Source organism: Malania oleifera, chromosome 5 (genome assembly GCF_029873635.1).
Source record: "Malania oleifera isolate guangnan ecotype guangnan chromosome 5, ASM2987363v1, whole genome shotgun sequence".
In the NCBI taxonomy this organism is placed as follows: Eukaryota; Viridiplantae; Streptophyta; class Magnoliopsida; order Santalales; family Ximeniaceae; genus Malania; species Malania oleifera.
This window is the reverse complement of record NC_080421.1, coordinates 74,407,974-74,434,870: the sequence shown is the minus strand read 5'-3', so window position 1 is coordinate 74,434,870 and position 26,897 is coordinate 74,407,974. Positions and strand designations below refer to the sequence as shown.

At 36.9% G+C, this 26,897-nt stretch overlaps 1 protein-coding gene across 1 annotated transcript; it reads left to right on the top strand.

Annotated features, from left to right (window-relative positions):
• The first annotated feature begins 5,149 nt into the window (after positions 1-5,149).
• LOC131156005 (scarecrow-like protein 14) lies at positions 5,150-6,489 on the top strand. The gene is made up of 2 exons (XM_058109459.1): positions 5,150-5,467; positions 5,569-6,489. Exons 1-2 carry the CDS (start codon positions 5,150-5,152, stop codon positions 6,487-6,489), a joined length of 1,239 nt encoding a protein of 412 aa, XP_057965442.1.
• Positions 6,490-26,897: the final 20,408 nt, after the last annotated feature.

Genomic DNA, 26,897 nt, shown 5'->3' with positions numbered 1-26,897 from the left:
AGGGCTGCCTCCACTACGGTCATCTCCTCACTACCTTCTTTGATCATTTCGGTCTCATTCGTGCCGGGATGCCTTGTATTTAACCTGCGCCTGATGATACCTATAATGAGGCCACCCTACGTTACACGCACTTCAAAAAGGATGATGACACCAACACATGGGTTAATACCCACGAGCAAGGTCGGGACCTAGTTAATGAGGTCAAGGCAGCCATGGATGAAGATGACGAGGATGAGGACCCTGCGGTTGATCCTATACTGGAGTGACTTGATGTTATTTAGCTCACTATGACGCCGTCCGATCTGCGTACACGTGCCTATTTTGATTCCATCGATGTGGCCCTCGCCCTTTAGGAGAATAGAAATAGTGCCCGCTTCGACTCCATCAACGATTCCCTAGCCGCTCTCCTAAAAAAATTTGATCGCCCATAGGATTAGTGCTCAGTGACACGCCCCTCTATTTTTCATAATGGCAAAGGGGGAGATGACGACCACTTGTAGGAAGTTAGTTTCGGATGTAGTAATGATGTTTCTAGTCTGATGTCGATAGACATATAGTGATGATGTAGTGATGTAGTGATGATGATGACTTAGCACTTAGCTCCTAATGATTTTGCATTTATTTTGATTCTTCTGAGGGAAATTTTTGTACATGGATGGACTTGTGATGATAATGTTTGTGTGAAATACTGAAATGCTTGTGTAGAATACTGAAATGCTTATATACAGAACTACCCAAGTATAGGACATTAAATTCATGTAGGTTAAAAAGCACGGAAAATGCTTCATTTACAGACGACATGCTGCCAAAAATACAATTGAGCCTCTTTTCACAAACTCAAAATGATTATCACAAAGTGCATACATTAAGGGGGAGGAATTGTTAAAATCCCAACGTTTACATATAGTGAGGGGGAATATTTTTTTTTTTTCAAAAGAACACTAATGGATTGCCATCATTAAAAAGGGGGAGAATATCAGACCTAGTGGCTAAGGGCTTTCGTTCCAGCCTTATTTTGATGACAACAACCCATTAGTTGTTCTTTAAGGTTACTAAGAGTTTTCCTCTAGTCTAGTTCAGATGCACAGGACAGTTCCTAAGCAAGCATAAGAGTTAAACAAGTCTCAAACCAACAAAGAGCAGATGACCATCAACAAAGTCCAACATATGACATACCCGAAACTTTGCCACTCAACCAAAGCAATTATGGATCCTGCATAGCAAGCACAAGCTCTGGGTTGTGTGTGTGAGTAAGAGAGATTGACATTGTAATACTTTGTGTATGGTGCGACTAAAAAGTACAAGTAAGAGATGGGCAAATCATATATGTATTTAGATCACTAGAACACAGGCACAGTCTCACACATACATAACAAGTCAAGTAAATTGCACAAGATGTCTCAAACCCTCAAACTTATTTTACTAAACCTAAGACATCTTAAAATAGATTAAAAATCATTTCTAAAACAAAGATGAGAACCTTTTACTTCACACAAACTTGGAATGATTTTAGAAAGAAAAGTAAAGGACGCGTTGATGAACATAAAGGTTTTGTCGACGAGAACAACACAACACCTCGTCGACATAGACAGGGTGCTCGTCAATGAGAATTTACTGAGAACACCTAAAAAATTCAGAGCACCTTCGTTGATGAATACAGGGGACTCGGCGACGAAGTCTGTTCAAATTTCGTCGACATACACAGGGTAGTTGTTGATGAAAAGAAACCGAGACCTATCTAAATTCAAAACCAATGACTCGTCAATGAACACAAGGCTTCGTCGGCGAAGGGACTGACGGGGCTCGTCGGCGAAGTCGTGACCTTGTCGACTAACATGGAGCTGCAGATGCCATTTAATGCACCAGAACAGCTAGTTTTCAATTTGTCTCATATCAATAAATGGCCGATAACTCTCTAGCGCCCAACTCACCCCTTTGGTATTTAAAATAGGTCTTATGCATTGATTTCAAAGTATTTAAGCTTATTGGTTGTTGAGAACACTTATTGTGCATTCATTCAAGGGTTTCACTTTGTGTCATCTTGCCCTATTGCTCTTACTTTTGTTTACACTCCATTGATAAATCGGGAATAGTGTGAGGTCTGCATTGGGATATTCAGCTCAAGAGGAGCATTTCACACTATATCTACTTCTCTTCAAATTCCTTGTATTGTAAGGCTCTTTGTGAGCCATTGTAAGGTGACTCTAGGTGAGCACCACTGTAAGAGCTCTTTGTGAGCAGCTGCTTGTATAGGCTTCTCGGCCAGAAGGAGGATCACATAATGGATTTCGGGAATCCTTGAGTTGGTCTCAAGGTATGTATGTAGGCTCGGTGTCGGACCACGTTAGCATCGCTACGTTAAGCTTCTCCTCTCTTTTCTCTCTTGTGTTGCTTAGTCATTGCTATTTGCTTTATTTATATACGATGATATAATACTCTTGTTTTTGCAAAAAAAATCTATGTGATTGTAGAAAAAGGTGCATATTAGTGAAAGACGTCTATTCACCCCCCCCCCTCTAGACGCATATTCGGGCTAACAAGTGGTATCAGAGCGCCAGTTGCTAGACATTCAGAGTAACTTCTAGGCGCAAAGATCAAAATGGTGAATATGTTTTCCCAAGGTCAATCTATGGATCATCCTCCCAAGTTTTTCGGAATTAACTACCCGGCATGGAAAGATTGGATGTTAATTCATCCAAGCTTATGACTACCGAATGTGGAATGTCATCACCAAAGGGGACTATGTTTTCAAGAATGAGGAAGGCAATGACATACCGATTGGGAAACTTCCCAAGGTTGATGCAAAACTAGCATAACTAAATTTCAAGAATAAAAACTTCCTTTATTGAGCTGTAAACGATGAAGAATACAACCGAATCTGTGGATGCAACACGGCAAAGGAGATGTGGGAAAAGCTACAGGTAACATATAAAGGAAAAACCCAAGTAAAGAAGTCAAAAACTTTCTTTCAGCTATTTTTTGTCCAGCATCTTTCAGCTATTTTTGTTTCCATAGTTGCATTAACACTCACATGTAGCATATTTCATATATCGTTTTCATACTCAGTTCATTTACTGTATATCCTGCATCTCATACATATAACTTAATTCCACACAGAATTCTATTTTATTCATGCCACACTATTTAGCAGTAAAATTCATATATATATATATATATATATATATATATATATATTCTATAAAATAAGTCAACCTACATTTAACATTTATATACTAAAAATATACCTTTCCATTTTACATTCTTATCCTGAAAATATCCTTTACTTACATTAGTTCATTTTCACATATACGTATCTAAATAAATAGCCTTAGGCTCAGAAAACGTAATTTAAACAATTGACATTTTAATCCCATACAAAAACATATACACGTATATTCATAGTATATTTCATTTTCCAGTTAATTCATAAAAGTTTGGTTTAATATATATTCCCCCTTACCTGGTTTCTTAAACTACGCCAACAGGGACCCCAAAAGGATACTTGTAGTGCTCACCCGAACCCTGAATCAAAAATCCTAGTTCCATTAAATCAATCATAAATAAAATACTATTTTAACATTTCTTAGGCCCATAAATTCCAAATAAATAAATATACTCTCAAATATAACCAATTTACTTAATTCCGCAAATCTCACTCTCGCTTTGAAGTGGTGCCTGGAAAACCCAAATTAAAAATTTACTTCGGTCAAAATGACGATGATCGAGATTAAGACCCGTGGCGGTACCCGATTATCGATTTAGTTGAAGATCTGAGGAGAAATTGAGTAAAAAGTGAAGGTTGATCTTTCCCCATAAGTGGTTTCTAGGCCACTCGTACGACAAATCCGCTCCGATAGAAATGTCGATAATAGAGATAAGAACCGAATGGTATTTTCGATTTTTCGATTGGCCGAGAATCCGCTGAGAAATTGAGGAGGGAGAGAGAGACGGAGATGGATGACACGTGACATATTTTTGGGGGGGGGGGGTGCAACTCCTCTATTTTAAAAGAAAATTTCTTCTTCTCGAAGCTCTTAACTATAAATATATATATTTATATATATATAATCTTATATTATAATATAATATAATATATTAATATATTATATTATATAATTTAAATAATAATAATAATCATTTAATTAATTTTATTTTATTTTATTTATTTTATTTTTTTGCCAAGTTATTACAAATACCCTCACTATGTATCAACTAAAATTCATGTAATATTTAGTTGATGAAAATCTTAGATTAATTCAAGGTTTTGTTTTGCCTAATGTCAACAAAAAATAAGAAATAAAAGCAAAAGATTTATCAACGATTGTCTTCAATTTTCGATTTTAGTTAAATAAAGGCATAAAATCAACATCAAAGGAAGCCTAACTAATCATGAAAAGCAACATAAATTCATTTTGAATATATTTCATCATCGACTATATTTTCGACGAACTGGCTGATTTGAATCATTTTTAAAACTATATTTTAATTTTAAAGATAGATTTGGTCATTTATTTTGCATGTAAATTGTATATAACTTTTGAAACAATAAAATTATTTAAGTACATTTTTTTGAATTATTAAATTATTTATTTTGCATATATTTTTATTTTTTTTTTAAATAATTTAATTATGTTAACATATTTATGTCAACTGGTGATTAACTCAAGAACTAGATATTCAATTTGTTTACAAGTTTAATTTCTAAGATTAAAATTATCAATTTATTCATTTTTTTATATATACATAAGACTAAATTTTAACCCTTTTATTAATTTCAGTACGACAAAAAATCAATTAATTTTTAACCACAACGGCCCAGTGCCCCTTAAAGCAGCGCAGGGGGACAAATAAAATCTGTGATTTTGGAACTCGCTCCTCCCCTGCCGCAACCCCCATCCATCTTCTCATCCGTTTGGAAAGAAGTCTTCTAACTCTTTTCGAAAGAAGTTCGTTCGTCTTCCTCTTTGCTCATTTTTCTCCTTCTCTCTCTACTTTGATTCAAACTCTGGGGAATGCTTTATTAATTATTTTCTGCAATTGCATAAACAGGTTCAAAATGAATGATGACAGAGCCTACGCCGGCTGACCATTGCCCTGGTTTTTTCACGAACAGACTCACTTTCAGTGACTACTGTTTGATACCAACTTCATGGGTTTGTCTTCCCTTCCACCGGAGCAAGCCCCGGGGTATTGGGCTCCGACGTCGACTGCGAATCCGGATGTAGATTCTGCCGGCGACGATGGCTTTTCTGATTCAGTTTTCCAATACATAGAGCAAATGCGTATGGAAGACGACCTGGACGAGGAAGGGAGCTTGTTGCTCGACCCTGCGGCTCGCCGAGCTGTCGAGAAACCGTTGTACGAAGCTATGGGTAAGAAGTATCCTCCCTCCCCTGCCCACCCACGCACTCTCGGCTGTCCTAATAATATTTGCCCTGATTGTAATGGTACCACTAGCAATTGTTCCGTTTCTCAGTCCAACACTTCAGAAATGAAAGGCGGGCTCAGTGGGACTTTCGAAATGCATCCGCCTTTTCTAAGTACACTTAATTTTTGGAATACTATTAGCGGGACGAGTACAAATTGCAGTTTCAAAGAGGCCAAGAGGAAGCTAGCAAGTTCCTTCCTCGTGGAAATCTTCTACTTGTTAATTTGGAAAACTCTAACACCAAGTTAACTCCAAAGTCGTCCAAGGACGATGACAGTCCTGATGCAAAGGAGGATGACAGGGAGTATTCGCCTGCCGTCGTAAGGGGAAAGAAGAATCACCAAAGGGAGGATACGGATGAAGAAGAAGGGAGGAGAAGAAAGCAATTGGCGGTTTCGGGCGAGGAGGACGAGTTATCAGAGATGCTTGACAATGTTTTTCTCTTTCCAGCTGAAGAAACTAAGAATACTGCTGAGTCGTTGCCGAACAGTAGTGCAAGCGAGTCGTTGCTGGTGCAGAATGTGGAAGCATGTGGTTTTGACCCTAGGAAGGGAGCAAAGAGAATAGGAAATGAAGAGTTAGTTGATTTGAGGGCTTATCTTGTTATGTGTGCACAGGATATCGCTGCTGAAGATTGGAGAAATGCAAATCAACGATTGAAGCAGATTCGGCAGCACTCTTCTCCCTTCGGAGATGGGTTTCAGAGGTGTGCCCACAATTTTTCCAATGCCCTCGAAGCACGCTTGGCGGGCACAGGTAATCAAATTTATGCTGCTTTGTTATCTAAGATACCATCAGCTGCGGCCATGCTGAAAGCTTACCGGTCTTTTGCTTCAGTCTGTCCAATTAGAAGGATCTCTTTTTATTTTGCAAATCACCACATTTTGAATTTAGCCAAAAAGGCGAGGGTGATTCATATTATAGATTATGGCAACCATTATGGGTTTCAATGGCCCATGATTATCCAAGATCTCTCAACCTTGGTTGGTGGGCCTCCCATGCTACGTGTTACGGGAATAGAGTTTCCCAGACAAGGTTTTTGCTCAACAAGAATAGTTTAGGACACTGGCCGTCGTCTAGCAACTTACTGTAAGCGCTTTAATATCCCATTTGAGTATAATTCTATAGCAAAGAAATGGGAAACTATCCAAGCTAATGACCTCAAGATGACAAAAATAAGGTCATCATTGTTAACTGTCTGTTCCGACTAGAGTATGTATGTGACGAGACTATTACATTAGATAGTCCGACTATGTTATTCTAAGCTTAATCTGGAAGATAAACCCAAATATATTCATTCATGGTATTTGTAATGGAAATTATAAGTCCCTTTCTTTGTTACGAGGTTTCTTGAGACACTCTTCTACTACTTGACATTGTTTGACATGATGGATACAAATTTAACCCGTGAAAGTCAAGACAAATTGATATTTGAAAGAGAGTTTTATGGGATGGTAATTATAAATATTATAGCATGTGAGGGTTCAATGAGGTTTTTCAGACCCCAAACATACAAGCAATGGAAGGTTCAAAATATGAAAGCTGGGTTTAGGCAGCTCCGACTAGGCACAAAACATATGAACACATTGAGGGCTAAGGTAAAATCTAGCTACCACAAAGATTTCTTGATTGGTAAAGATGGCTAATGGGTGCTACAAGGATGGAAAGGTCGAGTTTTGAATGCTCTCTGTTGTTGGGTTTCAAATGATTCTTGAGAGCGTTTTTCAAAAACTCATAATTAGTTAACTAAGCTAGAAATTTTTTTAAAACTTGATTGAATTCATGCCTTATGTCCCATTGTTGCTAGTGGTTTTGTTGAAAATATGACGTTGTTTTTATGCTCTGTTTGTGGAGAAAATTCTCACCTAGAAAGAAGTATTCACTATAAAGAAAAGAGTTGGGATTATGATTTTTGTAGCTAGAAGTTGGCTTGTGGTTGCTTGGATACACTAAGTTTGATTTTTATTTTATATAAAGCATCTACCCTTTTACCACTTAAGACTAGCCTAACTCTATGATTGCCTTTTTCCTTGAATTTGCAATTGGCAACGACTGCAAACAATGTAATGGCATTAAGAGAAATGTTTGTCCTTTCTGTCGAGCATTCATAATTTAGACAAAAAAAAATCACAAAAATTATGTAAGTACACTTTCATTGATAATTATGTGAAGAAGCTCATCGGTGACCTCAGCTGGACCCTAGGCACTATATATTTTATTGAAAATCATTTTTAAGATATTCAAAAATTATTTCAAAGTGTTGAAAATTATTTTACAAATGTGTAAAAATTATTTCAAAGTGTGAAAATCACCTTGGGAATGAAAACACAAAAGCAAGTTTTTCAAAATTCTCTTCATGTTTCTGCCCTCTCATTGATTAGCAATTTTCTTACTCAATCAGTTCTCATCTTAAAATATGTTCAACATAAAAGTTGTGGGATTTTATTTTAACTTTATTTGGATACCACGAACGACCAATTTTAAGTTTTATAGAAAAAGTAATGCCCGAAATACAGAAGGGTGTTCAAAACAAAAAACCCAGAATCTAGCTGACCGAACCCTTGGCCCAGTCAACCATACCTCTCACAAAAAGAAGCGTAATGGCCGAAAACGGTTAGTTTTCAAAATAAATAATAATTTTCAATCCCCAACAGTCATAAAAAGACTAGTATGCCATTTTGGCTATAAATACAGGGTTTCTAACTTATTTTAACAAGAAGAAAAAGACAAATACTCATCCATCATAAAAATTCAAGTTTTTGATCTTTTGCTGAAAATCTTTCTCAAGCACTTTGAAAATTCTTTGTACATCCTTCAAGTACTCACCTTTTAGAGTCTCCTTTTAGGTTCATTCATATTCATTTAGGAGTTTATTAGATTTGTGTTTCCATTGTACTCATTTGCTCAATCAAGGAGCATTCATTGTACAACTTCTATTTTTTTTTTTTTTCCACAAATGACGGTTCGGGTGTGAATCATACCAAGAAAGGGGATATTGCTTGAAGAGGTATCTCCGCCTACAAGAAGGGATTGAAAAGGCATCTCCGCCTGTAAGGAGGGATTGTAAAGGCATTTCTATTGAGAGAAGGAGGGAGGTGGCTTCGCCTATTGAAAGGAGTGGATAGTGCAATCATCAAGTGGTTTTCTTAAGGCAAGGATGTAGGCAGGTATAACTGAACCTTGTAAAATCTGCGTTTTATTCTCTCTTCCCTATACTCTTTTATTTCCGCATATTTACTTTTATACATTTTGGGATTGCCTTTACATACTGAGAACTGAAGCATAAAGTGAATTTATATTTGTTGTGAATATTGATTGGATTTGCATTGATTAGATTGTGATTAAAATTGTTTAAGTATATGCCTAAATTTTTTAAATACCCAACTCGCCCCCCTTTTTGGATTATATCATTTCTAACAATTGGTATCAGAGCTCGCTTACATTAAACTTAACTTTATTTGTATAAAGATCTTATGCCTCATATTAGTGTATCCCCGTTTTGTGAAGGACAAACCTTTACAAGGCTTCCAATGTTTTGTGGCGTAAACTACACCACTTGGAAACAAAGAATGAGTATTTTTTATCAAAACAATGGATTGGAGAGCTTCAAGAGTAATTTTTCAAGGGAACTATGCTTGTTAATTTAGGTGTAATCCTAAGAGGGGGGTGAATTAGGTTTCTAAAAATTACTTAAGAATATTTTATCACTTAAATCCTAATTTAAGATTTAACAAAATAATAACAAGTGATGGAATACTTAGATTTCAATTTATTACACTATCTAATAAAATTAATTAAAATTAATATCTTAACAAACTCCGTGATACCTAATTAATCCTCAAATGCACTTAATATTTAGCAACATACATAAATATAAAATTGACAATTAAATGCAAGCGGAAATTAAAAGGAGATGAGGGAAGAGAGATGCAAACACAGATTTTTAGAAGGTTTGGCCTATCTCGACCTACGTCCTCACCTTGAGCAATCCACTCAAGGATTTCACTGATCCACTCCTTTAACTGGGACGGAGCTTCCCTTTACAGTCCGCTACTTACAAGAGGCGTAACTTTTTCTTCACCTCGGTTCACAACCCAAACCGTCAATACAATAGACAAATTAAGATTCCTGAAAAAATCAGATGCTTCTAAAAAACTAATGAGTAGAATAAAATCCTAATACATCCTCAGATGATATAACTTGAAGCTCAGTTGAGTGTATGTAATATGTTCAATGAAATCTTTCGCATTAAATGATGAATAATCATTATATAAAAATATGTATGACAAATACATTCCAAAGGTCTAATTAAATGTATGATCTTTATAAAAAAATTTGAACGACAAGTTTGCTTCAAAGACCTAATCAAATATTTGATCTTTATAAAAATATTTGAACCACAAGTTTGCTTCAAAGATTTAAATCCAATATGTTTTGCAATAATAAAGCTAAGATGAAATCTTTGAATAAAGAATAGACGTGATAGCTTTCAAAGATTAAAAACCTCAGCAAACCCTTTTCTTAAAGAAAATCTTCAAGCAATGTATATATATATGAAAAACTCTAGTCCTTGTTCTCAAAGAATATTTAACAATACATTTGTGGGAAGATGAACACTTCGAGATTAAAGATTGAATATCAAGATACGATACTTTATTTACAAACCTCCAAGAACACGATCTTGATTGCTACAATATGAATGAATGCCCTTTGATCTTTAAAATTAACGTACAAAATGCCCCAAAAGAGTGTTTAATCTGATAAAGTGTAGGCAAGAGTGTTCAAGAGTTGTGCTAAAATTATTTTAAGGTTTTTAGGTTTGATATTTATAACCATGGTTGGCAGATGGGTGCATCTTGACCATTGGATCATCCAAGATTTATTTTAGTTAAGAAAACTTTTCCTGTTGTATGCTAGAGCATTAGTCTTCCCTACAGACTCGTCGACAAGTGTTCAACACTCGTTCATCGATGAGAACATTGGTTCATCGATGGGTGGACTGTCTGATATTTTTGAGCTCTTAGTATTTTCTCGTCAACAAGAACAAGCATTCGACGATGAGTGGTCCTCAGTCATTCGTCGGTGGGACCAGGGGAATTGTTGACGAGACCTCTAATTTTTAGAGTTATTTTGCGTCTAATGTGTCCATCCAACCTAGAACTTATGTAAATAAATTTTTCATGAAATGCATGAGTCCTAAGGTGTAATGCCCCTGAAATTCATCCACAAATAATCATAATAATGACATCATCAATGCTATTTTTGATACCACACACAGACACAGACACAGACACACACCATATCCTCAGACCCAATGGGGTCCAAAGTAATGCCATCCTATAATTAATTTAAACAAACAAACAGAGGAAACAAAATATACTTTTACAACCATGCATGCGAGAGCACTACCTCTCAACCTTAATATCAACATCTCCTCGAAAACATATTACAACCCCGAATAACCAAAACAACTAGATATAAACAAAATATTGTCCCAACGCTAATCACTTTCAGCTAGTTCGTCTAGGTCCCACCCTAAAGCTCCTAGACTCGGTTTCCTAAAGGTCCTAAAAATTTTATATATTTAATGGGCTAAGACACTTCTCAGTGAGATGAAATAGATTATTGTCAATGTGCGGCTAATATGAGTTTTGATGAATTTAAACACATTCTTCAATTTAATTTATTTGACAGATATGGTATTTGTACAACATAACTCACACCTATACAGTTGAAAATACACATTTCTTTCAGAATATAAAATAGTTCGTTAAATAACCCCATTTTCATAAATATATATATATATATATATATATATATATATATATATATATATATATATGTAGAAGAAACCCTTTTTTGGACTTTGAACATCATCATGTATAAACCCCCATGATCGAGTTGTGCAATTTGAAGGCTGGACCTAACCTTGATTGGCTTACCATGCTAAGTCAAACCTCATGTCCGAAAGTCCGATTTGCCTACCCAACCTGGTCTAGACTCTAGGAGGGTACAAAATCCTTCTATGGCCAAATCGACTTGTCGATACCAACACTTCTATCCAGAACAGTGTGGTTGCATTATCTCAATCACTAGCTACAGTACCGTGCTCTTCGCACAACTAGTCCTCAGGGTTCTTAAACCATATAATGCAATTTAAGTAATAAAAACTATTATTTAAACTCATTTCAACATTCATTATAAAATCTGTCATATAAAACCCTGCATTCAGCCGTTATATCAAACCCTCGGCATACAATCGTCATATCAAAACCCGACACTTAGCCGTGCAATCAATCTCGGTATTCAACTGTCATTTTCAAAGTTTCACCATTTCTAATATTTTCATCAATTGGTATAAATCCCATTTTTTCCATGATAATACAACAAAAATACTCATATTCAATCATGTAGTAAAATATAATTAAATCTCATACCACACGATTTATTCGATAATTATAATTTCACCAATTGCCTACAGAATTTTTAAAATATATAATTGGTAAATTTAATTATAACGCAGGTATGATCAATTTCTCATTTTTAAATATAATCCCCAATATATATATATTTTTTAAAAACCCGAATATGATCAAATCCCCACAATTTAATTTAACTCCAAAAAATTCCCAAAAAAATCTGATTTGATCAAATCCATGGAATTTAACGTAATTAGAATATATTCCCAAAAATCCCGATCTGATAAAAAGCCTACAGTTTAATTTAATTAAAATTTATTCCCCAAAACATATGTATAATAATTCACAATTACCATTCTCACAAGCCTAAATACTCAGAAAATCATGTATGTTATTCTTAAAACCAATTACTACAATTTAATTGGGATTATTTTCAAAATAAAATAATATAATCTATTCCATTTACCTTATTTCAAGAGTGGTGCCTACGACGCCCTAATGATGAAATCACCCTAGTTAAAATGTTGGTGACTAGAAATGGAACCCAAGGATATTTTCTGTTCTTCAATCGACGCGCATATCGCCAAAAAATTGAGGAGAGAGAGAGAGAGTTGAGAGACGGTTGGAGAGGTTGGAGAGATGGCACAGGCTGCTCTTAGGAATTCTAATTCATGAAGCTTCAAGAAGCTTCAGAATACCTTATATATATAACATATTATAATATTAAATTAATATATTAATATATTATATTATTTAATTGGTAACAATTAATAATTAATTAATTAATTTTTTTTTTTGGAACCACTACATTCTCCGCTCCTTATAAAAATTTTGTCGTTGAAATTTGCTAATCGTTATTGTAATCTCCTCTAAAAATCACTAAATTGTTTACCTGACTCTAGAAAGAGTCGGCAGCCACCAATATAGCGGCCCCATCCTAAATTTATTAATTACCCTCACTTATGGCGGAGGAATGCCATGGTTACAATATCGGTCTTTGGGAGATTACAAATAGCCAACTAAACCTTTCCCTAAAACCGTGTATAACACAAAAATCCCAACACGTGTACTTACACAATCAAACATAACCATACAAATTGCACAAAACATAATTATATTCAAAATTAGCCACCTACCTGATCTGTTACCCTTACTTGTCTAATGTTGAATCCCGTTGAATAGTTGTGGATATTTTTTTTGTATTTCCTCTTCCAATTCCCATGAAGCTTTATCAACCGCATGATTCCACCACAATACTTTCAGCAACGGTATTATTTTAGTATGCAGTTTCTGTTCCTTCCAATCTAGGATCTGAACCGGCACTTCCTTAGAGGATAAGGTATCTCCGACTTCCAAGAATTCATAACTTATTATGTGCAAAGGATCTGGGACGTATTTCCTTAGCATAGACACATGAAATACATCGTGGATTCTAGACAGTGTTGGGGGTAAAGCTACCTGGTAGGCAACTAGACCGATTCTCTCTGTAATCTCAAACAACCTAATGTACCTAGGGCTCAGTTTACTCTTCATCCCAAACCTCATAACTCCCTTCATTGGATCAACCCTTAGGAAAATCATAGCCCTAACATCAAATTCTAGTTCCCCGTCGGCGAGTATCAGTGTAACCCTTCTGCCAACTTTGAGCTATCTTGATTCTATCCCTGATTAATTTAATCTTCTTGGAAGTTTGCTGCACGTGTTCAGGCCCCAAAACCTATCATTCACCAACCTCATCCTAATACAACGAAGATCGGCACCTTCAACCATTCAATGCTTCATATGGTGCCATCTCGATACTAGCCTGATAGCTGTTATTGTAGGTGAATTCTAGTAGTGGCAAAAATCGGATCCAACTATCTCTGAAATCTAATACACAAGCCCGAAAAATATCTTCTAAAATTTGAATTGTCCCCTCTAACTATCCGTCAGTCTGCGGATGAAATGCAACACTGAAAGTGAGTTGAAATCCTAAAGCTTCATGCAAACTTTTCCAAAAATGAGAGGTGAACCATGGATCTTGATCTGAAACAATAGACACAGGCATGACATGGAGTCTAACTATCTCTTGCACGTAAAGTTTTGCCAGCCTTATGATGGAGTAATTGACTCTGATCGGAACAAAATGTGCAGCTTTTGTCAGCTGATCCACAATTACCTAGATGGCGTTCTGTCCATGCAACACTGACGGTAACCTTGTGACAAAGTCTATGGAGAAGTGCTACCACTTCCACTTAGGAATGTGAAGTGGTTGCATTGATCCCGCTGGCCTTTACCGCTTTCACTCGCTGGCATATCAGACACTGTTCCACAAATTAGGCAATCTTCCTCTTCATATTGCTCCACTAGAAGGATTCACGTAGATCTTTATACATGTTTGTATTCCCTAGATGTATGGTATAAAGAAAGCGATGAGCCTCTTCCAAAATTGACCTTTTTATCCTAGCATCATTAGGTACACATAGTTTGGTGCGAAATTTAAAAACCCCATCATCTAAGATATTGAAATCTATTTGCTGCCCACTTCATACTTTCTCCATAATTTTCACCAATTCTAGATCTTTCATCTGAGTAGTTTTAATCCTTTCTTGCAAGGTCGGCTGGATTACCAGACTTGCGATAAACGCCGAGTGATTACCTTGCACCATTTCAATGCCAAACTTCTCCAGGTCCTTCTTGATCTGATTTTGGGCCAGTACTGCCAAAACTGACGCATCCACTGACATCCAACTCAAAGCATCAGCTACCACATTAGCTTTCCCTGGGTGATAACTAATGGTGCAGTCATAGTCTTTTATAAGTTCAAGCCATATTCTCTATCTCACATTCAACTCCTTTTCTGTGAAAACATACTTAAGGCTTTTATGATTTGTGAAAATTTCACACCTTTCACTGTATAAATAGTGCCTCCAAGCTTTTAATGAAAAGACCACTGCTGCCAACTCCAAGTCATGCGCATGATACTTCTTCTTGTACTCCTTGAACTACTGAGAAGCATATGCAATAACTTTTCCCTGTTGCATCAGTATGCACCTGAGCCTTTTTCGAGGTGCATCACTGTAGATCATAAATCCCCCTTCTCCTGAAGGGATTGTTAGTACTAGTGCAATGATAAGTCACTGCTTTAACTCCTAAAAACTATGCTCACACTCATCTTTCCACTTATATCGTATATTCTTCCTCGCCAACTTTGTTAGAGGACCTGATAACTTGGAGAAACCCTCTACGAATCAACAGTAGTATCCTGCCCATCCCAAGAAACTCTTGATCTCATGGGCATTTTTCAATTTTGGCCAGTCCACTACAATCTCTATCTTGCTCGGATCCACACAAATACCATCCTTAGATATCATGTGCCCCAGGAATGCCACTTGTTCCAGCTAGAACTCACATTTCTTGAATTTGGCATACAACCTCCTTTCCCTCAATATTTGAAGCACTATCCTCAGATGAGCCTCATGCTTTGAAGGACTCTTCCAATACAACAATATGTCATCAATGAACACTACCACAAACTGATCCAGGTACCAATGGAAGACCTTGTTCATTAGGTCCACAAATGTAGCAGGTGCATTCGTTAGTTCGAACAGCATAACCAAAAATTCATAATGGCCATACCTTATTTGGAAAGCATTTTTTGGTACATCCTTTGATTTAACTTTCACCCGATGATACCCGAATAGGAGATCAATTTTTGAGAAAAGTTGCGTTCCCTGGAGTTGGTCAAATAAATCATCGATACGGGGTAGCGGGTACCTATTCTTTATCGTTACTTTATTTATCTCCTGCTAGTCAATGTACATCCTTATTGACCCATCTTTATTTTTAACAAATAACACCGGTGCGCCCCACGAAGATACACTGGGCTTGACAAACCCCTTGTCCAACAACTCTTGTAGATGTTCCTTTAATTCTTTCAACTCTACTGAAGCCATCTTATACAAAGCCTTCGAGATCGGCGCCATTCCCAGAGATAGGTCAGTAGAAAAATCCACCTCATGCTCTGGAGGTAACCCCAGAAAATCCTCCAAAAATACATCTGGAAAATCCCTCACTATCGGGATGTCCTCCAGCTTTAGTTCTTTTGTTGATGCATCTTTCACATAAGCCAGGTAACCTTGACATCCTTCTACAAGTAACCTATTAGCCTGCGTGGCTGACATAATAGGTGTCGAGGCACGCACGCATGACCCCACAAATCTATACTCCTTTTCTCCTGGAGGTCTAAACACCACCTCCTTCTTTTAGTAGTCAATGTTGGCATAGTCAGAAGCTAGCCAATCCATTCCCAAAATTACCTCAAAACCATGCATGTCAAAAACCACTAGATTTGTAGGCAACATCCTTCATTGAATAACGATTGAAAAAATTTTAAGTATCCTTCTGCACGTTACTGTGGTCCTTGTCAGTGTAGGCATTGATAAATCGACGCCTAGTTGTTTAAGCTCTATCGCACACAATTTAACGAACTATCGAGCCACAAATAAATATGTCACTGAAGTTCTCTGCATCTCTCGGTGTAAGCGAATACACCCATGGCTGGGTGGTGCCCATCTGATGGCCACCTCAGGGTGCCTTATTATGTCCCTGGAATTGATGAGGTGTGAGTGCCTCACTGAACGGTGCACGACAGTCTCGTGCGATGTGACCAGGTTTACCACATCAATAACAACTAGCGAATCTACCCGAGCACTTGCCCCAATGCTTCTGATGAAACTTGGGGCAAGGAGGGTGTGACTGGGTTTCCTAAGGAGCTCAGGGCCCTACCTCTTGTTGCTGACCCACGTAGTCACCAGGCCACCTCCATGTATGCTAACTGGTGCCAATTTGAAACCCATAAGGCAGGGGTCTCTTCCTCTAGTTCACTACCCCCTCACACTCCTATATAATGGCCTCAATTACCATGGACTTATCCACTAGCTCAGAGAAACTCTGGGCCTGCAACGCCACCACCTGCGCTTGTTTTCCCTGCCTCAGACCTTTCTCAAACCTTCGGGCCTTCTTTGGCATATCCGGAACCATGTACGAGGCAAAACGAGATAGCTCTACGAATTTGGTCACCTATTGTTGTATGGTCAAGTGCTCTTGTATCAGATTTAGAAACTCCTCTGTCTTAGCTTCCCTAGTGGAAGTAGGGAAATACCTGTCGAATACGATCTCTCTAAATCAGCTCTAGGTAGTAACTGCAGGTCCTAGCCTCTGATCCTCCACTAGCTTCACTGCTCTCCACCACCACTTAGCCTCCCCAACCAACTTGAAAGTAGCGTACTGCACCCTCTGCTCATAGATGCAATGTAGAACAGCTAGAAGTTCCTCTATCTTTTGAACCCAATCCTCAGTCGCAATTGGGTCTGCTCCTCTTGCAAACTCGGCAAACTCATATGGGTGAACTGCTTGATAGTGCAGCTCCGATCTACTTGCGGGTGATTCTGTCCTCATTACAAAAAATCAAGGTACGGTTTTCAAATAGTTGCTATATGTGCTGTTACTACTAACTTTTAGTGACGAATATAACTTTCGTCACTAGTAATGGAATATTAGTAACGGATATTATCCATCACTAAACCCTAACACCGTCACTATATAGTATAGAACGGCTCAACTCAAATTCATCACTAATAGTAGGGGTATTAGTGAGGAAATAGAAATTCGTCACTACTAGTATGGTATTAGTGCCAAAATAAAAATTCATCACTAATAGCAGCGGTATTAGTGACGAACTAAAAATTCATCACTACTAGCATTGCATTATTGACGAATTCGAAATTCGTTATGAATTTGAATCCTTCACTAATAATTAGAAAAAAAAAAAAAAAACCTTTTAATACTAATTTTTTTTAATTATGAATTCTTATATAAAAATCTATAATTACATTTTCAAATACATAAACTGAAACCATTCAAAATTTCATACAGATTCAATTAAAATGAAGAAATAACAAATGTTTAGATAAAAAAATTTATTTAAAAATATTCAAAATTCAAATACAAATACTAGTACAAATTCAAATTAAAATACAAAAACTTCATTTGTTCAAATAACAATTAAAACTATAAAAGACAATGATGTCTGATATATTTTAATGAGGCATTGAACAGTAACACAAGAAACAAAATTCAGATAAACAAAAAAATTCATATGGAAATCTTTTGAGAGTCCAATGCCTGAAATGAGATATGGGATTGAGAAAAATGAAAATGATCTCTAGGCAACAAAACTTTAGGCAGCACTTGCACCCTTTCCCTTCTTTCCCTTATTCCTTTAGATCTTCTTCATGTAGAATTCCAACTCTTTCCCCTCCAAAATATATCTGCAAAACCATTTAACCAATGCATTTAGCCGAGATGCCCAACATAAAAGAAAAATCAAAACAAATACAACAATATTCAGTAGTATAAATTGATGCTTGACAAATTTTCCATGCAAAAGATACCCCCCCTCATCATTGATTATCATAAAATGTAACAGCTAGTTTAGTATTGGAAAATAATTTTTGTTTTTTGAATTTTAAAAATATAATGAAATAAAAAATGTCAGCACATTTCCCTATTTTGAAGAAATCTATATTAATTCCAAACAAGGTTATATTTTGGTCATTTTAAATCTAGAAATGAAAAATGAAAAATTGTTTTTGACAACTAAATAAGCCCAAGCTACTTTAACAAGCTGACCACAAACAACTAACAAAAATAGGGCACCTCACCATATGAGAACAATTGACATTAGATGATGAGTGGGATGCCTCATAAAATTTCACCAGATACATTGAGGTTTTGTTGGTTCACTGAATAGCTATTCCTACGAATAAGATGGAATACAAGAAGATATCTAGGAATAGAGATAATAGTCATTTCATTTGTGCGTTATAATACATTTTTAATACAAATTATCAAGTTCTTCTATTACAACTATCTATATTCCTAGGAATAAGCATTCTGCAAACTAAAGATAGTCCAAGGGACTTATAGTGTTCACTCAACAACTGAAAAGCCACTAGATCATGGCAATTTTTTTTTTTGCTCGAACATGGCAAATGTTTTTACTCATCCTTTCAAAAATATTTTAACATTAAATTAAGCCTATCTTTTCTTTTTCTTTTTTTGTTTGGGAAAATTTTAACGCAATTTCAGCAGCATGTCGTCTGTAAATTGGACGTTTTCCCATAAAACTTGCACCTGATAGGTTCAAATAGATTATTTATAAGAAGTTGAAGGCACACGAGAACCTATATACACTACCAGCATGCAATACACATCAACTGCATCTGCCAAGCAGGATGCATTATAGACTAGCATGTAATCATGTACCATATTCACAACAGTAATACATGTAACCATATCTTAAATTCAGAATATAAATAGTAGAGAACAATGGATAGTATTGGGTTCAGTGTAGTATTGTTATTCATCCAGGAATTTGGACATGAATGTAATGAGATGATGAGAGCATTTAATTTAAATAATTATGAAATTGATGTTCCCTAAGAGTTATGTATATATTCAACGTATTCCTTTTTCAAATTTTCAAATCCTCAGCCAAGTGTATATAATATTTTCAATGATTTCAGCACAACAATGAATGCTTTAAGCTTACTGGACCAAAAACATATAAATGAATGTCCATTCTAAATGAACCAAGTCTACATTGCCTCATTTATTATGATTCCTAAGTTTCACTCATCCTTTCAAAAATATTTTAACATTAAACTAATCCTATATTTTTTTTTTTGTTTGGGAAAATTTGAATACAATTTCGGCAGCATGACGTCTGTAAATTGGATGTTTTCCCGCAAAACTTGCACCTAATAGGTTCAAATAGATCATTTATAAGAACTTGAAGTCACACGAGAACCTATAACCACTACTAGCATGCAATACACATCAACTGCATTCGCCATGCAGGAGGCATTCTAGACTAGCATGCAATCATGTAGCATATTCACGACAGTAATACATGTAACCATATCTTAAATTCAGAATATAAATAGTAAAGAACAGTAGATAGTATTAGGTTCAGTGTAGTATTGTTATTCATCCAGGCATTTAGACATGAACGTTATGAGATGATGAGAGCATTTAATTTAAATAATTATGAAGCTGATGCTCCCTGTGAGTTATGTATATATTCAATGTATGCCTTTTTCAAATTTTCAAATCCTCAGTCAAGTGTATATAATATTTGCAATGATTTCGGCACGGCAATGAATGCTTTAAGCTTACTAGACTAAAAACATATAAATGAATGTCTGTTCTAAATGAACTAAGTCTACATTGCCTCATTTATTATGATTCCTAAGTTTCACTCATCCTTTCAAAAATATTTTAACATTAAACTAAGCCTATCTTTTCTTTTTGTTTGGAAAAATTTTAATGCAATTTTGGCAGCATGTCGTCTGTAAATTGGACGTTTTCCCACAAAACCTGCACCTAATAGGTTCAAACAGATCATTTATAAGAAGTTGAAAGCACACGATAACCTATATCCACTACCAGCATGTAATACACATCAACTACATCCGCCATATAAGAGGCATTTTAGACTAGCATGATTTAACATGAAACTCAATTTGTTATCATAATACCTTATAATTAATCAGAGGAGCCACTCGCATCATATGGTTAAGATTGATGCATCCTTTCCTCTAACCGCACTTGCCTATCCATCATGGCTTGCATTTGGGCTCAAAAGCTGGAGACCTCTAATCTCAATTCCGCGTTCTCCATAGCAATCATATGCATCTGTCGAGCCATCTCCTGCTTATCATACTCGGCCTCCCAACGCTGTCGATCCATCTCTGCACGAGCCACTGCACCCATGGATGATAATGATGTTGGGGTGATGTAACAACTTCCAAGACCTTTCACCCAGTCCCCCGCTCATTGCCCAAGGATATGGGAAGTGATCTCAAAATCTGTCATATGCTAACTCCCCTCTGAAATAGGTGCATCCCTCAGCTCGACCATCCGTGCCTAATTTCAATTATGAAAATGATAAAAATGAATAAGTAAGACTACAACTTTGATTTTTTGAATGAAGTAATAAAATAAATCTTTTGCCTCACTTACATGTCTGTCCTGCGCACCCTCGCACCACTCCCCTGATCGCCGTTGGTGTGTTCTTTGATACAGATCCGGCAACGGCTCCTCTGCGCTAGTCTTGGGATCACGTTACATTATCATGTAAAACATCATTAGTATTATGTCATGTAATGGTCAGATAATTTTATATATAGTAATTACCTGGAAATGATTTACAAATAGCCTCGATCCACCGTAATGCGTCATAGGGAGTTTGCTGCAATTCGCAGCATTTGTTTCACATATAGTTTACAAGGAAGATGTAATGATGACATATTAGTAACATCATTGTGAAAAATTAGTAATTATAATACAAACACATCACCTGACAGTGTGGGTCGCAGAAATAGCGACACACCACGTCCCAATCTTCTTGGGAAATCTTATCATATGGCCACGCTTCTGCTTCATCTCCCATCGCTCGAAAATGGGAGCGCATTTTCGAGTGATAGCTCTTAAATTTATTACACAATTGGAAGTCGACCGCCCTCCTCACATGGTCATCCTCGAGGATGTCCATATCATACTCCTCCAGCATATATAGGTAATACAATTACAATGTTAGATAGTTGTTAATTGGCTAGTATATTAAAAGTAAAAAAACATTTAAATTAAAAAAAGCTTTATAGGATTTGGGAACTTACCAAAATGCGTATGCAAAGAACCATGTGCTACTCTTGAGTCACCTGTGGCTAGCTGAATGCGGTGACTGGAGCATACTGTCAAAATATAATGCCGAGCTCCCTTGTCCACGTGGTGCACCAATTGTTCAGCGAGGCAGTGTATCCTAGACGAATGTCGATCCGAATCCGCTATTTAGTCTTATCCAGGTGCTTCTTCAGTGACATGTTATTTGCTGCACCATGGCCTGACCTGACTGTGGACGTAGATGTTAAAAGTAGAGTTAATTTAAGAACAACAATATAATCATACACGTGAATAACTATCATCAACAGTTGACATGTAAATAAATTAATCGTATCCATACCAACACTGCTCATGACGGTCGGCAACTCACCATGCATGTCAGTCGCATAAGTGGTATCCATGTCAGGCCAAGGTTCCGATGGCTCAGACAATGGTGCCTCCACATCAAGACCGACAGGGTCCGCCGGTCTAAGGATGTCGGATCATCCTCATGCGATGTACTCGTGTGCTTAAAAGGATTTCTCCAATGTCGGCCTTTTGGTGCCATATCTACAAATTAATAGACATGTAAATATAAGAAGTACGAATATTAGATGGATGCAGCATACATCTATTTTAAGTTATTTACACATGTTAGATACATAGTGACAAAAAGAACATGCTTACCCCCCCTATACATCCTCAATATGTATCATCCTCATTTTCTAAAGTTTCTTCCTCTTCAGTACAGTACTCGACCCCTCTTTCATCTTCCCCACCAGTTTGCTCATCGTCGATGAAGTGAACATCTATAGTAGGTTCAATTGTAATGTTAGCTGTCCCTACGTGTTCTGCCCTAGCACCATCCCTATGCAATGGTATAGGATCAGCGCCTTCTTCGACAACATCTATAGCAGATTGCGCTGTTGCGTGGATAGATGGCTCATCTTCTTGGAATGCAATCTCACTAGCACTCATCTCACTATTTGCAACTTCTGCAATAGCATACAAACTTCGGAGAGGAATCTTTTGGGCCACATGCCATTCACCCTTCAATTTTGCGTCTTTAAGGTAAAACACTTGTTCTACCTGCGTTGCAAGCACAAAAGGGTCATTTTGATACTAGGTCTTGCTAAAATTGACACTAGTGAAGTAGGCATCGGTGTTTATCCTAGTCTTTTTATTGCCGATGTCCCATCAAGTACACTTGAATAGGTGGACGACTCTGTTTGCACCATAGCTAAGCTCTATAATGTCATCCAACACACCAAAGTATTCAATTTCTTCATCTCCTTCTATGCCTAGCACCCCAACCCTGCAATTTTGGGTTCTTCTCTGCAGTTTGAGGGACTTTGTATGAAATCGTAACCCATTAACAATGCAACCACTGTAGCGATTAACTCGTTGATCGGGGCCACATGCCAACGCATACAAATCTTTACTTGCCATTGGTTCCTTATTGTAAAACATGACTTTCATGTATTAAATAAACAACAGTTTAGAAGAATAAATTGTCAATAGTGAAAACATACATTGCTTCTCACTCAAGCAGTTTTTTTTACTTACACGACTCCCAAACCAGTTGATGAATTCCTTCTTATGTCTTTTGTCAACATTCTATTCATTTTGGGTCATTTCAACTTTATGTTCACTATATGCAACAGTAGTACATGTTAATGTCAAGTAAGTATATAGCTATGCATATGTAAATACAATGCAAAGTAAGGAGTTTGGAACCATATACTCGATATATGGAACAGTTTCACCACAATTTTTGAGGACATAAAAATGAGCTTTTTCTAGGTCATCTATATCAATGAAATAGTAAACTCGTGCACCAAGAGGCCGAACATTTTCTTGAAATATAGAGCTCCTAAGTTCTTCATCTTCGGCATTAATAGCCTGAACATCTGCATTTCGCCCATCACGAGTGAACATTGTGTCAATTTCATGTAGATACATTGAGCAAAATGCAAGACATTCACTGTCAATGTACGCCTCAATGATTGAACCTTCCAGCTGTGCCTTATTGCGCACGTACCCTTTCAAAGTGGACAAGAACCTATGCATTTTATGTAGCATTATAGACTTGTAGACACAATAAAGAAAAATAAATAAAAATAAGGAAATCACGTGAACATTATACAAGGACTTTATACTTTACCTCTCAATAGGATACATCCAAGGATATTGAATTTGTCCTCCAATTATGGCGTCCCTTGGTAAATGGACAGTTAGGTGGACCATCACATCGAAGAATGCTGGAAGAAAAATTTTCTCCAGCTTGCATAGTATGATCACGATGTCATCCGCTAACTGTTCAAGTACATTTATGCTCAATATTTTTTAGCACAACTGCCAAAAAAAGAATCCCAACTCAATCAGCACCGAGCGAACATCTTCAGTCAAGTGTCCACAAAGGAAAACAGGCAGAACCTAGTGTAGAAGGACGTGACAATCATGACTTTTCATTCCTAGCATCTTCCCTTCCTTAGTGTTTATACATCGAGCTATGTTCGATGCATATCCATTAGGGAACTTCACTGATTTCAACCATTCGAAGAATTTATTGTTCTTATCCTTCAAAAATGTGTAACAAGCTGGCATGAAAATTTTTTCCCCATCACGAAACAGGTGCAGCTCAGGTCGTATTCCCATGTCTTCCATATCTCGGCGAGAATTTGCAATGTCCTTTGTCTTCCCATTTATATCAAGCAATGTACCAATGACATTCTCACAAATGTTCTTTTCGATGTGCATGACATCCAAGTTATGGTGCAGTAGAAGATCTTTCCAGTATGGCAACTCGAAGAAGATGCTTCTCTTTGTCCAATTCAACTCCCACTCAGCGCATTTTCTTTTTCTACTAGTCGGTGGTTTCCCAAATTTCACATCTTCAATCAACCTTAGCTGGTTTAATATCTCTTCCCCACTTAGCTTCTTTGGCGGCGACCTTTGTTCAGGTTTTCCATTGAAGCTTCTGATGCCACGAGACCTCCAAGGATGTCCAGTTTGTAGAAAACGACGATGACACATAAAGCATAACTTGCAGCCATGCTTGAAGGATAAGGACCCAACATCCTTATTATATACTGGGCATGCTAAGTAACCTTTTGTGCTCCAACCTGATAGGTTTCTGTATGCGGGGAAATCATTAATTGTCCACAAGACTGTAGCATGCATCCGAAATGTTGTCCCAGTTTCCACATCGAATGTCTTCACACTTTTTTCCTATAATTCTTTAAACTCGTCAATTAACGGACGCAGGTAAACATCTATATCATTACCAGGTGCTCTCGGTCTAGGAATCAGCAGAGACATATAAATGAAAGATTCTTTCATAGATCGCCATGGCGGCATATTGTATGGCATCATCATAACTGGCCATATGCTATATGGGTTGGTCATGTTACCGAAAGGATTGAACCCATCTGAAGCAAGGCCAAGTCTGATGTTGCGAGGATCATTAGCAAACCACGAATGCATTTTATCAAATTCGGCCCAAGTTTTGGAGTCCGCTGGATGGCTAAGGGTGTTTCTATCTTGAAGACGTTTCTCTTGATGCCATCTCATATTTGTAGCAGTCCTTTTGCACATATACAATCATTGTAGCCGCGAGATTAATGGAAAATAAAGCAAAACTTTTTTGGGGATATTTTTACCCTTCTTCTGATTAGTTGTATACCTTAGTTCACCACATTATGGGCACTCATTCACATTTTCATGTTCACCATAAAAGAGTGCACAATCATACCCACACACATGTATTAGAGTGTAACCGAGACCCAATTCAGGCATGTATGTCTTCACCTCATAAAAAGACTTGGGAAGTGTTTCACTAATAGGCAGTGCTGCCTTACTGAGGCTTAAATGCATGTTGAATGTGCTCTGAGATAACCCATGCATTGTCCTTGAATGAAGCAACTTTATTAGAAACTCTAATTTTGAGAACTTTTTACAATTTGGATATAGGGGCACCCGTGCATCCCTCATGAGATTAGTAAATGGTTTTTCCGAGTCGATTCAACATACTAGGATCGCAAGGTATGGTACTCGCTGAAGTAGTTTCATCACTAGTACGCGACACACTAACATCACCCATGTCCACTACAATCCCCCTTTGCAAGTCACCTAACATTTCAATTAACCCTTCCGAACGTGTATCACCACCTACTATATTTGCCCCCTCATCTTCATTGTCATCATTGTCACTCTGAACTGTGTAATTTTCATCGTGGAACGCCCATCTTGTGTACCTTTTCTCCATTTTAAAGTCTAACAAATGTGAATGGACCAAATCAATGTGTTTGAATGTTATGTTCTGACATTTCTTGCAAGGACACCTTATTCTGCTGGCTTTATCTGCACGAGGACGCACGAACTCTATGAAATTATGTACCCCTTTCACGTATTCTTGAAAAAACCTACCCTGAGCATTCATCCAACTCTTATCCATGTTCATTAATTAACCTATAATATGTTCAAGTAAATGGTGTTCATTATATTCTCATAATGTTTATCATGCATGCATCGTGAATCCTATAATCAACCATCATACTCTAAAGGGTACGGATCCTATCCCATTCAGGAATGTTACATTTACATTGTGATCAATCGCTCAAATTCCTTTGTCATAGTCGTTATAAATTTTGGCAGTATCTCCCCATGGCTCTCCAAGTACATGAGATGGGGGAAGTGAAAATTTTGCTAGTTTTCCATCACTAACAAATTGTCATGACACCCCACTATGCACCCAGAGAACACAAGTAGAGACGCGCTCGAAATATATAATGACAATTGACAAAGCGTGAATGATGACAATAATGTAAATACAACTTCCTGAACTGTCCACATTGGATAATCCAAGAATGGTTGAAATACAAACATTACTAATCGTAAGTGAAACAAATAATTAACACGTTCAAATGATTATTAGTCAACATAGTATGACTAATAATCAATTGAAATATAACAATTGATTTGTCTCACATGTACGATTAGGAATGAATGTATAGTAACCGTTCTTGGATGGGTTTAAGCTTCAATGAATACATGAAATGGCAGTAATTAATTTGGCATTTTACTTAATCTTCCATTTAGTTCTTGACCTTTCACTGTACACTTACGATTGTTGTTCTTAGCCAGGTCTTTTTTATTTTCAATTATAAGCCTAAGATCGTCTCTTTTCTTACGAATTTCAACATGTGAGAGACGCGAGTTAGAATGACTTTAAGTTTTAACTGATTATGCTTATATTTCTTTGTACATTGTTTTATTATGGACAAACTTTTACGAAATTTTGGCAGCATGCCGTCTATAGATTGAACATTTTCCAAAAAATCCCT

What these genes read in the sequence shown, in the direction of transcription:
- LOC131156005 (XM_058109459.1), top strand. Translation starts at nt 5,150, where the DNA reads ATGGGTTTGTCTTCCCTTCCACCGGAGCAAGCCCCGGGGTATTGGGCT. An exon ending in GTACCACTAGCAATTGTTCC is followed by an intron (nt 5,468 to 5,568) that starts GTTTCTCAGTCC and finishes GAATACTATTAG; the next exon opens with CGGGACGAGTACAAATTGCA.